Source organism: Ctenopharyngodon idella, chromosome 17 (assembly GCF_019924925.1).
Source record: "Ctenopharyngodon idella isolate HZGC_01 chromosome 17, HZGC01, whole genome shotgun sequence".
NCBI lineage: Eukaryota > Metazoa > Chordata > Actinopteri > Cypriniformes > Xenocyprididae > Ctenopharyngodon > Ctenopharyngodon idella.
In genome coordinates this window covers 13,275,342-13,289,666 of record NC_067236.1, presented here as the reverse complement: position 1 = coordinate 13,289,666, position 14,325 = coordinate 13,275,342, and the positions used below count along the sequence as shown (strand labels likewise).

Below are 14,325 nucleotides of genomic sequence, written 5' to 3'. Positions count from 1 at the left end.
AACCTGTGATACTTTTTTCAGGATTCATTGATGAATAAAAGGTTAAAAAGAACAGCATTTATTCAAAATATAAATCTTTTCTAACAATATAAATCTTTACTATCACTTTTTATCAATTTAACACATCTGTGCTGAATAAAAGTATTAATTTCCTTCAAAAAAAAGAAATACTTTTGAATGGTAGTGTACATTGTCACAAAAGATTTCTATTTTAAATAAATGCTGATATTTTTTAACTTTTTATTCATCAAAGAATCCTGAAAAAGTATCACAGGTTATAAAATAATATTAAGCAGCACAACTGTTTCCAACATTGATAATAAATCAGCATATTACAATGATTTCTGAAGGATCACGTGACACTGAAGACTAGAGTAATGATGCTGACAATTCAGCTTTGCAACACATAAATAAATTATATTTTAAAGTATATTAAAATAGAAAACCATAATTTTAAATTGTATAATATTTCATGAAATAAATGCAGCCTTAATGAGCATAAGAGACTTCGTTCAAAAACATTAAAAATAGTAATGTTTCCAAACTTTTGACTGGTAGTGTAAGGTCTTTTGTTCTGTCCAAAACCTAGTGAGGTGCCAATATAGGCATCATTTTAGGCCACAAAAATCATATTAAACATTTCTGTTTCTATGTATGTACTATGTATATACTTTTTTTTTTTTTTTTTAAACGCTTATTAGAGGAGGGTACACTAGGCTAAAGGTGCCCTGGTGTAAAAGGCGCATTTGATTTTATTTTCTTCTAAACCACTAGATGTCCCAAAAACTCAGCGCAGCACATGCATGGTTCATTATGATCCTGGAAATCTAGTACATCAAGTTTAAATAAATGAAAATATAAATTTAAAATGAGCTTAGGGTTTATTTGGCAACACTACAATAAGGTCTCATTTGTTAACATTAGTTACTGTATTAACTAACATGAATTAAAAATGAGCAATACATTTGTTATTGTATATATTAATCTTTGTAAATGTTAGTTAATAAAAATACTTTAATAAAAAATAATTAATAAAAAGCCATTGTTCATGTTAGTTCACAGAGCATTAACCAATGTTTGTTTTTAATAACGTATTAGTAAATGTTGGAAATAATATTAACTAAGATTAATAAATGCTGTAGAAGTATTGTTTATTCCGTTTCATTACAAAATGTCACATTAAATTAGGCCTGTCACGATAACTACTTTTTGTTGGCTTGGCCGATATATTGCCCCATAAATAACTGCGATAAACTATATTATTGTCATTTCAAGACCATTTTATGCTACTGACTATATAATGATATTATAACAGCACAATAATGCAAGTACACCCTTTCAAAAAACAAAGAAATTTTAGTCTTAAGAATATTTATAGACATAGGAATTGGAATGCGAAAAAACTTTTGTTAAAAAACAACAAGTACAACAAAAACATCTTTATAACGTAATGTTAGACTTTTAAGAAGAAAGTCTAAAACACAAACCCTACTTCAGGTTTCTATATGAACAACTGTTTAATGGCTGCATCTCTTTGGTTATATAATGAGTTTTAAGGCCCCTTTTACACCAAGAACTATAACTATAAAGATAACTATAAGGATAACTATGTTTCTGTCAGGACCACTATCGTCAAAGATGATTGACAATTAACATATAGTTTGGATTGGCGCATGGTTCTGTTCTGGGCAAGAACTCTGCGCCCATCCATGCAGCCATTATTACTCCCATTATTACACTTTTTTTTTTTTTTTGTATTACATGTTGCCCCAAGAATACATTAATATGCCAGTTAGATACAATTGTATAGAATGGGACTACCCATTTATTGCCATTTTACACACACACCACATAAAGTAAAAGAGTATATCAAACCATGTTGTTATATCTTTTATAACATAGTTGAGAACCATCTTCATACAAAGTCTGGTTTAAATTGATTGGTGAATGAAAAAAAAATAAAATGAAAAAAAAATGTTGTTTTTGCCTGTACATGTCTCATCATGTCTTTTTATTTTCTTAATAACTGAGTCCTAGTGTCCTCTGCAGAGGACATCGCATAAAATATTAATAAAATATATTAAAAAAAAAAATGAAAAAAAAAAAAAACTAAATTCACAAACCTTTTTTTTCTATTTCTCAGGAGGATATATCTTGTGATAAGCAGATAAAGCAATTATCGTGACAGGCCTACATTACGTTTCACATTGTCTTTAAAGACCACGAGTTTGAGATTCTGACCTCGTTGCCAATGACACTAATATTCCGCTGGACTTGGGGAACCCACTGCCTGAGAACAGCGAAGAGCTCGGGCACAGTGGTCCGAGGATCCAACAGAACCTCCCGACACAGAGGATCATTCGGATCAAAGAACGAGAACTCTGCAAAACAGAACAGTTGAATCAAACCCCAAACTAAACATTCGCATGAGTCAGTATAAATAATTTAATCATCTCAATTTACCCATGCTGAGCCAGAGGCCCGATCACTCATATTCAGTTAAACAGCTCAGTTTGAAGTGAATTAAAGTGAAGTGTGAGAGTGAATGAGAAACAAATACAGAGAGAGAATGATGTATCAGTGCTGACAGGCAGAAAATTGGAAAAGAATTTCTGTGACCTTGTCAATACGTCAGTTTTACAGCAGCTTAAGCAGTGTCCGCAATTTAGGGTCTAAAAACACCATAAATAAAGCTATACTTCAGAAAACAGCTAAATAAGTTGTTTGTTTATTGGCCAGGCAGCCTCACGACCGGAAAAAAACAAATAAATAAAAAATAAAATAAAAAAATCTATCGCTGTACAGCCGCAGGCAGAATTTCATGAGAAAAAAAAAAATAACTGGAGTGTCAGCATTTTTGGTGCGACCCACTTAAAAGCTTGCATGAGAATATTCTCATAGAGGCTAAACGTTTAACTGAAAGTGAAAGGATACATCTGAAACTCGATGACTGATCCAACTCACGTGTACAGAACCACATTCTTACCGCAGTCTGAAGGCATGGGCGCTGATGCCACCTGATGGATCACCGGTCTCTCAGAGTTACGGGAAATAATGCTGTACCGCCCCAGGACCGAGTCTCCCTCTGAAGACTCCCTCAGCACATCCTCCTTGGTCATCTCCCCCTCACCACCTAAACACAAAAATATTATAACAAAACACATTAATAGTCACATATGGGGAGACATAATAGACTAAATAAACTACAGTTGACATTGATATATAAATTATATAAGATTTATGGGTTGACAGTGATTCAAGTAATAATATAAATAAGTAATGCTTACATAAATGTATACATTTTAATTAATTTATCACACTGAAAAAAAACACAAAAAAAAAAACAAAAAAACAAGTGCAAACAAATCAGTCATTTTTGCAATTATTTTTATCTAATTGGTCTCAAAGTGATTTTTAGAGGTCCTTCAAGAGTATGTGTTATTGAACATGTTAACTGTTCTAATGTTATACAAAGTGTCTAAATACTTTGTTTTTGTTGAATTGTGTTTCATTTCATTTGATATTTTGTTATAAAATGCTATACAGTACATAAGAGTTTAAAGTCAACATGAAATCAAAATGAATCCCATTTATATTAGTAACATTTGAAAATATTGTTACGATTTTAAAATAACCGTTTTCTATTTTAATACATGTTAAAATGTAATTTATTAATGTAATGGCAAAGCTAAATTTTTCAGATTACTCTAGTTTTAAGTGTCACATGATGCTTCAGAAATCATTCTAATTTGCTGCTCAAGTAACAATTCTTATTATTTGTCAATGCTGAAAACAGTTGTGCTGCTTAAAGGGTTAGTTCACCCAAAAATGAAAATTATGTCATTTACTCACCCTCATGTCCTTCCACACCCGTTAGACCTTCGTTCATCTTCTCAACCACTGATTCGAAACAAAATTTTCGTAAAGCTTCGAAGCTTCATGACGCAGTGTTTTGAAATCGCCCATCACTAGATATTGTTGAATAAAGTCTCTATTTAGTTTTTTTTGGCGCACAAAAAGTATTCTCGTCCCTTTATGATATTAAGGTTGAACCACTGTACTCACATCATGAACGGTTTTAAACATTATTTTAGTAGCTTTCTGGGCATTGAAAAAGGAAATGATCTTGCTGTGAATAGAGGCCTCACTGAGCCATCGGATTTTATCAAAAATATCTTATTTTGTGTTCCGAAGATGAACGAAGGTCTTACGGGTGTGGAACGACATGAGGGTGAGTAATTAATTACATAATTTTCATTTTTTGGTGAACTAACCTTTTAATATTTTTGTGGAAACCATGATACATTTTTTAGGATACTTTGATGAATAGAAAGTTCAAAAGAACAGCATTTATTTGAAACAGAAGTTTTCTGCAATCATGTAAAAGTGTTTGCTGTCACATTTGAGCAATTTAATGCATCACTGCTGAAGAAAAGTATTAATTTCTTAAAAAAAACAAACAAATTAATCACGTGACGTCTATGAACTATACAAGGCTATGCTGCATTCAGATCTGGTATGCAATTCTCACTTCTCACTGGCTGTAAGAAGTAGTGTTTCTGTATTTTTACATTTGAGGTTGGACCTCTGCCTTTGGTAATGTGGAGAAACTAGTTTGTTGAGAGTAATATCTGAAACTAAAAGTCAATCTCGAGCCAATTGTACTGTATTGGCCTCTGCTTGAACCTTTACTTCCCAACAGCACAAATACTTTTTGCAGACATTGTTCACAAAGTGTTGGTAGTTGATGCTAAACTGATCTGGAAAAACCAGCCTTCTGTACAACCTTCTGTTTTTTATTTATTTATTTATTTTTTATTTTAATACAATGAATATTAGTGGGATCCAATGTTTTGTTTTTGTTTGTTTTTTTAATCCCATCAATTCATCATATGGACAAAATAATTGAAACATTAAAAAAGAAAAAGAAAGAAAAAAAAAAAAAAAAGCTTGAGGTTTGAAGTTTAATATTAACATTAAATTAGTATTTACATTTTTTAGAGTTATATATATACACATACACACAGGTGCTGGTCATATAATTAGAATATCATGAAAAAGTTCATTTTTTTATTGTAAATTATTTAAAAAAATGAAACTTTCATATATTCTAGATTCCCTACATGTAAAGTAAAACATTTCAAAAGTTTTTTTTTTTTTTTAATTTGTTGATTAGAGCGTACAGCTAATGAAAGTCCAAAATCCAGTATCTCAAAATATTAGAATATTTACATTTGAGTTTCATTAAATGACCATCCCTACAGTATAAATTCCGGGTATCTCTTGTTCTTTGAAACCACACTAATGGGGAAGACTGCTGAATTGGCAATGGTCCAGGAGACAATCATTGACACCCTCCACAAAGAGAGTAAGTCACAGAAGGTCATTACTGAATGGGGTGGCTGTTTACAGAGTGAAATATCAAAGCATATTAAATGCAAAGTTGACTGGAAGGAAGAAATTGTGTAGGCAAAGGTGCACAAGCAACAGGGATGACCGCAAGCTTGAGAATACTGTCAAGTAAAGCCGATTCAAACACTTGGGAGAGCTTCACAATGAGTAGAATGAAGCCGGAGTCAGCGCATCAAGAGTCACCACACTCAGACATCTTCAGGAAAAGGACTACCAAGCCACTTCTGAAACAGAAACAATGTCAGAAGCATCTTACCTGGGCTAAGGAGAAAAAGAACTGGACAGTGAACAGTGGTCGAAAGTCCTCTTTTCAGATAAAAGTAAATTTTGCATTTCATGTTGAAATCATGGTCCCCGAGTCTGAAGGAAGACTGGAGAGGCACAGAATCCAAGCTGCTTGAAGTCTAGTGTGAAGTTTCTGAAGTCAGTGATGATTTGGGGGGGCCGTGATGTCTGCTGGTGTTGGTCCATTGTGTTTTATCAAGTGCAAAGTCAATGCAGCCATCTTCCAGGAGATTTTGGAGCACTTTATGCTTCCATCTGCTGACAAGCTTTATGGAGATGCTGATTTCCTTTTCCAGCAGGACTTTAGCACCTGCCCACAGTGCAAAAACCACTTCCAAGTGGTTTGCTGACCATGGTATTACTGTGCTTTACTGGCCAGCCAACATTCCTGACCTGAATCTATGGGATATTTTCAAGAGAAAGATGAGAAACAGTCGATCCAACAATATACAGATGATCTGAAGGCTCAATAGTGCCTCGGCAGTGCCACAGGCTGATCACTTCCATGCCATACTTCACTGATGCTGTAATTTGTGCTAGGAGCAAGTCATTTGCTGTAATATGTGCTGCCGACCAAGTATTGAGTGCACAAATGAACATACTTTAAAGAACTTGAACTTTTCTGTTTTGCAAATCCATTTTTTGATTGATCTTAGGAAATATTCTAATATTTTGAGATACTGGATTTTGGACTTTCATGAGCTGTACGCTCTAATCATCAAAATTTAAAAAAAAAACTTTTGAAATGTTTTACTTTACATGTAGGGAATCTAGAATATATGAAAGTTTCATTTTTAAAAATAATTTACAATAAAAAAATGAACTTTTTCATGATATTCTAATTATATGACCAGCACCTGTATATATATATATATATATATATATATATATATATATCACAGTACAATGATCAGGCATAACTTTATGGCCACCTTACTAATATTGTGATTATTTAAGAATAATCACAAAAATAATAATAATAATTTTATAGTTATACTGAATGGTTCAAAAACTGCAAGTAGAGAGAGATTTATAAAAAAAAAAAAAACTACGCTCAATTTTGGTTACTATAAGAGGTCTGATTGCTGTGAAGAGCAAGAGTGAACATCCTTAAAAACTTTTTCTGTTGGTAGCAATGTGGTCTTCTTGGTCTTTCTCTGCCTGGATGTCTAAGCAGTAGCAATACGAGATGATAAATGCTTCAAATCCCAACCATGGTATATGGTTAGGCCAAACAAGCAAAGCAAACCTGGAGTGCTTAATTATTTTATTATTATTATTATTATTTATTTATTTATTTATTTATTTATAAATGTACAATTTGTTCAGCTCTACATACTTAGTATCTTCTTTTGTGTTTCACAGGGGAAAAAAAAACATTAAAGTTTTTTGATTGACATGAGGGTAAGTAAATGATGAGTTTACATTTTTGGGTGAATTATCCCTTTATTGTTACTGTGAAGCTCTAAAATTGCTGTCAGCGTGAGTAAGGCATTACTTGTCCATCTGCAATTATATAATGTCCTACATTATCTTCATTTAGGTTTTTTTTTTTGGCAAATATTGATACAAGTAATTAATTGCAATTAATGTGATTAATAAGCTTATGTAATTAATAACATTAAAATGAAAACTGACAGCCCTAGTTATTAATAAAGTCATCAGAGCTCGCAATCTCAATTTACAGACATCATTAACCACAGCATCATTCTGAGCCACAGCACACTGAATTACAAAGCTGCTTAAAATATCACACTCACTCAGCTTTGGGTGTAATAAAAGAACACTTATTCAGCACCCGAGAAGCAGATTAGAGAGGGCTGAAGCAAATATAAAAAGCAAATTTTTCAAATTCTGCATTATCAACAAACAGAAAACCCATTGGGATTCATTACAAAAATGCATTAATAAAAAGAAACAATGAACACACAACACTCACCATCACGGTAGTCCGACTGTCTGTTTTGCGTTTGCTCAATAACTAGCATTGTAGTTTTGTCCTGTTAATGATTAGCTAAAACAAACTTCAACAAAGGTACAGTAAACCCTTCAAGTTCGGCATCTCTGCGCACTCTGCCATCATTGGCCACCATTGGCCACTTTCCATTGGGCTATTCATGAAACACACCCTCATGAAAGGGCAGTATTAGTCTTTGTTTGAGAGAAATGCTTTTAGATTTTCTAACTAGTAGAGATGGAAAATGGTGGTCAACAGGTTTATTACTGATTAGTAAGCCAGTAATGTATGGTTACATCCATAATATGAGGTATGTATGTTTCAAAAGTAACATTCACAAGTGGACCTGTTGTAGCGTAGTCAGCACACTATAACATGTAGCTATAATTACATATTCATTTGGCCCATGTGACTGAGTGATTTGAATGAGCTTTGCAGCTGAGGTGGCACAGAAAGTACAATGTAAGTGCGTGAAACTGTGCATAAGAAACAGTGTTTGGTTGGTTCATTGATGCCTTATGTCAATTTCAAAATAAAGTTTGCATTTATTTAAAGGAATGTTATGGGTCTAATAATGACTTCAGTACCAAGTCGGTACTGAAATTTAAAAAAAAAAAAATGTGACAATACCAGTATTTCCCCCTAGCATTTTGGGCCCTGCTGTGCGGATTCTTAAACACCTCAGTTTGGCCACTGTGTTCACACGCTCAACAGATATGTCTGTGATTGGCTACAATGATCAATGCAATACAAAAGCATGTTGTAAATAGACATCAATGATGCTCTTCACCGAGCGCTTACATAGATACACATGGGAGCATTTGTAAGCAGGCATCCATCAGCGGATCCCTTTAAAAAAAATAAATAAATAAAAAAAAAATCAACATATCTGTTGAGTGCGTGAACACAATGGCCAGAGGTGTTTAAGAATCCGCTCAACAGCACTCAAAATGCTAGGGGGAAATGCTGGTATCGTCACATTTTTAAAATTTCAGTACTGACTTGGTACTTTTGACAACACTACCGTGGAAACTGTTTTTCCTCATACATAAAAGTCGAAATGGGTCCAATATTATTTCGACTTCATTGACTTTCAAAATACACTATATTGCCAAAAGTTTTGGGACGCCTGCCTTTACGTGCACATGAACTTTAATGACACCCCATTCTTAATCCGTAGGGTTTAATATGGAGTTGGCCCACCCTTTGCAGCTATAACAGCCTCAACTTTTCTGGGAAGGCTTTCCAAAAGGTTTAGGAGTGTGTTTATGGGAATTTTTGACCATTCTTGTAGAAGCACATTTGTGAGGTCAGGCACTGATGTTGGCGAGAAGGCCTGGCTCGCAGTCTTCACTCTAATTCATCCCAAAGGTGTTCTATCGGGTTGAGGTCAGGACTCTGTGCAGGCCAGTCAAGTTCCTTCACACCAAACTCGCTCATGCATGTCTTTATGGACCTTGCTTTGTGCACTGGTGCGCAGTCATGTTGGAACAGGAAGGGGCCATCCCCAAACTGTTCCCACAAAGTTAGGAGCATGAAATTGTCCAAAATGTCTTGGTATGCTGAAGCATTAAGTGTTCCTTTCACTGGAACTAAGGGGCCAAGCCCAACCCCTGAAAAACAACCCCACACCATAATCCCCCCTCCACCAAACTCTACACTTGGCACAATGCAGTCAGGCAAGTACCGTTCTCCTGGCAACTGCCAAACCCAGACTCATCCCTCGGATTGCCAGACAGAGAAGTGTGATTCGTCACTCCAGAGAACACGTCTCCACTGCTCTAGAGTCCAGTGTTAGCGTGCTTTACACCACTGCATCCGACGCTTTGCATTGCACTTGGTGATGTAAGGCTTGGATGCAGCTGCTTGGCCATGGAAACCCATTCCATGAAGCTCTCTACGCACTGTTCTTGAGCTAATCTGAAGGCCACACGAAGTTTGGAGGTCTGTAGCTATTGACTCTGCAGAAAGTTGGCGACTTCTGCGCACTGTGCGCTGACCCCTCTCTGTGATTTTACGTGGCCTACCACTTTGTGGCTGAGTTGCTGTTGTTCCCAATTGCACAAACAGTTCACTGTGGAATATTTAGTAGTGAGGAAATTTCACAAATGGACATTGCACAGGTGGCAACCTATCACTGTACCACGCTTGAATTCACTGAGCTCCTGAGAGCGACCCATTCTTTCACAAATGTTTGTAGAAGCAGTCTGCATGTCTAGGTGCTTGATTTTATACACCTGTGGCCATGGAAGTGATTGGAACACGTAAATTTAATGATTTGGAGGGGTGTCCCAATACTTTTAGCAATATAGTGTATGTCTGTGATTGGCTACAATGATCAATTCTTCAAAAACATGTTGTAAATAGACATCTATGACGTTCTTCACCAAGCACTTACACAGATACTCACGGGAGCATTTGAAAGAAGGTGTCTATCAGCGGATCCATCTATTAGCGGATTTATTAGGGATCCGCTGATAGACGCCCGCTTTCAAACGCTCCCGTGAGTATCTGTGTAAGCGCTTGGTGAAGAACGTCATAGATGTCTATATACAACATGTTTTTGAAGCATTGATCATTGTAGCCAATAACAGACATATCTGTTGAGCGCATGAACACATTGGCCAATCAGAGATGTTTAAGAATCCGCTCAACAGCACTCAAAATGCTAGGGGGAAATGCTGGTATCATCACATTTTTTAAATTTCAGTACCGACTTGGTACTGAAGTCTGTACTTTTGACAACACTAGTGTGGAAACTGTTTTTTTTTTTTTTCATACAATAAAAGTCAAAAAGGGCCTTCACTTGATTTACATAATGCCAAATATGTTTGTGCTTTACAGATCAGTGTACAAAGGTAATGATGTCACAAAAGAAAAGATCCATTTATAATTTCTGTGGAAATTACAGAATTTAAGAATCTAGCCTAATAGAATATTTCAGACAAATTTTAGAAAATTCAGAATTTGAGATAAATCTAAATTCATGCCTTGAATGTGCACTACATACCTACACACAAAACAAAAGCACTGTCTTTAAGTTTTATTCTTCTGTCTTAAGTTTTTAACTTAGATAAAAAGTAGCCCAGTTGCACCTTTGAGCCTTCACTTGTAGTGAAGTATTTTAAATATACTCATAAATCTTAATAGATATAACAGTTCATCTCCTCATTTGAATCACTGTGCCATCATTACCTTTGCATACCAATGATTAACAACCAAGAATATTTGGCATTATGTCCATTATAAGAGAACCATACACAGAGCACCTCAAGGTGTGTCTGCACAGCAAATACCTACCCTAGAGAGAGTAAATACTCTTCTAATAGATCAGAGGTTTTAATAACAAAGACAGCATAATAGTGACCCGACAGCTAAAAAAAAAACTGAAGAAATAAAAACAGGTTACTGCACAAAGGCAGGATTTAAGTTACCTATTACATAATACTGCCGAGTTTTATGTATTGACAGAACTTGTTATGACTAGTAATCAACCTAAACACATGAACTGCCTTTGTTGCTTTGTGGGTCAGGTCAGCTGTTACTCTACTAAACCTGAACAACAATAAAAAAAATAAAAAAAAGATCAGAAAAAGAACACAGAGTGATTCCCCAGCAAACACAGCACATTCCCCTAACGTTAGTATTTGGTTCCCATTTGGTTATTTGTGGGAACCCAGTAACAATGGTCAAAAAAAAAATGTTCTTGTGTAGGTTGTACAACCATAAAATAATGTTCCCAAAACATTGCATGGAAGTTTTTTTGAGGCAACATATTTTGTTGATCCTGGGACTATAGAACAACATTCCTTAATCCTAACCCTATCCTTACCCCTGAAACTAGCTCTACCCATAACTTCTCTCTAAAATCACAGGGAAAGGATAGGTGAATAACACTGATGTAGGAGCACCTACAACCCTGACTGCAAGCCTAAACTTGACATAAACTGTAAACTTGACCCTCAAATCTGATTGGTTGATTGAAATGTTGTTCCAGGATCAACAAAGATGTTGATCCAGGAACATGTTGTACTTGATAAAATCACATTCACCTTCAGCGAGCACCTTTAAAGACCAGCTATCTGACCTATCTGTTTTATCTTCACTTTCTCATACCATCACTTTATCATGTAGTTACCAGAGTAGCCTTTTTCTTGTTCAGTACTCAGCATATGTGACAGTTTGTGGTCAAAACTACAGATTATGCTTCTGACTGACTTTGTAAATGTAACACCTTTCATAAGAGTAATACCTTATTACATAACACACAGCTGAGCATAAGAACCAGATTAAAGCCTGAATATTGTCCAGTTTAGACTGTTATCAGAAAGATGTATATTACATACGTTTTTCCTGAAACTATCATGTCCGTTTACTAAACAGAACTTCAACAGAGTTATCACTTGAGTAACGTTGATGCATATTCTGCAACAGCTTGTTGAAGGGCCATCCATCATTTCACACATCGATTGCTTCAAATACACAGCAAACACAGACATTACGGGATCGAGACATTCTGACAACGGAGACAAAATACCTGTTCCTTTGTGAAATAGAAAACCGCAGTTTATCTCGTTGGGTCGCTAGCTTCGTGATCATGCTTTCATTTTATCTTCTTGTTTTCAGCGCCTTCGATTTGTTCGGATTCACTTCCGACATCGTGACGTAACACAGACGTCGCTCAACGCAAGGGAAGACAACCAATCCCCTTCAGTTTATCTGATCTGTAATATTGCAATAAAAGGAGAAAATAATAACAGTTAAATTATGTAAAAATAATAATAAAAAATTATATAATTTATATATAAATTATATATATATATATATATAAATTATATATATATATATATATATATATATATATATATATATATATATATATATATATATATATATATATATATATATACTGAACTGTGGAAAATAATCAGACTAACTTTTCTTTTTTTTTTGATAAAGTGTGTTTGAAAAACCACAGGCCCTTATACGCACTGAAAAGTAGGCCTAACGGAAGGGTTTTTGGGTAATAAAAACCATCTGAAGATACTTAAATAGGCTACACAACTCTGACAAAATAATTGCAGATATGTTGTAAGTATTCTATAATATGGACTGCAAAAATAAACGCATAATCCAGATGTGGATTCTCAGATGTAAGGAAGGCATCGCATCAAGAGTAAGGATGCACGTTTTCATTTCAGCCATTTGCCATGGAAACATTTCTCATTTTCATTTATTTTAACTTGATGCAATAAAATAACTAAAATTAAATCAGAAAAATAATTTAAAAACTATAGGCTATAGATTTAAAAAAAAAAAAAAAAAAAAAAAAGACAAACAGAAAATGAAAACACAAAATGTAAATTCAAAATATTAATAAAAACTATAATACTATCTCAGTGATACTAAAATGAAAATGGGCCGAAAGATTTTGTAGTTTATTAACAAACAATAATAGATATTTAATAATTGTGCATGCTCATGTTTCATATTTACAATTACTACTGTCAACTCTAAGTCTCAAACAATGTTAATCTTTAAAAAACACTAATAATTTAATAACACTGTCAAATGTAATCTCCAAATGAACCTCTAAAATGTATTTAGTATTTACTGTAAAACGTTTGATTTTAGTTTCTAATGTTTTTTATTTATTTATTTAGAAAAAAATAATAGTTTAAATAATAATAAAATAATATTGTAAAATAATACAAAATATTTTTGAATTTTAATATTGCCATTTATCTGTTATTGGACATTATATGAAAATTATTAATTTTTAATATATTGGAGCACTGCAAATTAAGAGGACATATGGCATATTGACAGCAGTGTGGTTGACAGCATATTGTGCGGTTGACAGCATATTTCTACCTATGATTGACAAAGCCAGAAACTCCAGTAATGACGTCCGGGAATTACCTTTTGGCATTTAAACACACCTGAGTGCAAGAGCAAATGTCAAAAGTAGGTCACTTAATCTGATCAACAAGCGATATTTAATGTACTTAAAATGTTCTGTTGAGAAGTTCCCTAGATGGCGAGACAGATTCACAAACTTGTTTTTGTGAAAAACCTCTGAACCATGAAACCTCACATTGATTGCATGACTTGATAGTCAAAGGCAATACTGAAAATTCCCTTTTAGTTGCCATTTGCAACATTTTAAACCTCTTCTGTCCAGAGTAAGTACATATCTGACAGCTAGACAGCTTTACATGAAATACATACTTACATAAATATCTGACAGCCTTACAAGAGATTACCTGAATATGCACACAGACCAGTTGAATTAATAAATATGCTTTCTAGCTTTGCATAAAGAGTACTTGGTAGACTGTTATACAGTATACAGACTGTTTGATGACAGCTATTAAAACCATTAAAAAACATACTCATGATGTAAAAAAGCAATGTGCCTCATAGAATTAAGCATCCAGTGTTAAAATCAAAACCTTTTCAAAAATGAAATCTGTTATTCAGGCAGTGTCGTGCAGAGGGCAGTATAATTGATCATACTAATAATTCTTTAACATTAAAAAAAAAAAAAAAAAAAAAAACAGAAAATGGATATAATCTGTTCAAAATGTTTACTATCAGTTTCAGGTGACTGTGATAGTCCAGATGAACGAACATAACATAAACCTGTATGGCCAGCTCCCACCAAATGC

General features: G+C 34.2%; 1 protein-coding gene across 4 annotated transcripts in view; it reads right to left on the bottom strand.

Moving 5' to 3' along the window:
- zgc:103755 (uncharacterized protein LOC449988 homolog) overlaps positions 1–12,354 on the bottom strand; it is a 55,778-nt gene extending 43,424 nt beyond the window's left edge. For all 4 annotated transcript variants that reach the window (XM_051869309.1, XM_051869310.1, XM_051869311.1 and 1 more), the window contains exons 1-3: positions 12,192–12,354; positions 2,987–3,133; positions 2,242–2,381 (exon numbers count right to left, since the gene is read on the bottom strand). In XM_051869309.1, the coding sequence (XP_051725269.1) occupies positions 2,242–2,381; positions 2,987–3,119 (273 nt within the window). In that variant the 5' untranslated portion in view covers positions 3,120–3,133; positions 12,192–12,354. The remainder of the gene's footprint in view (positions 1–2,241; positions 2,382–2,986; positions 3,134–12,191) is intronic.
- Positions 12,355–14,325: the final 1,971 nt, after the last annotated feature.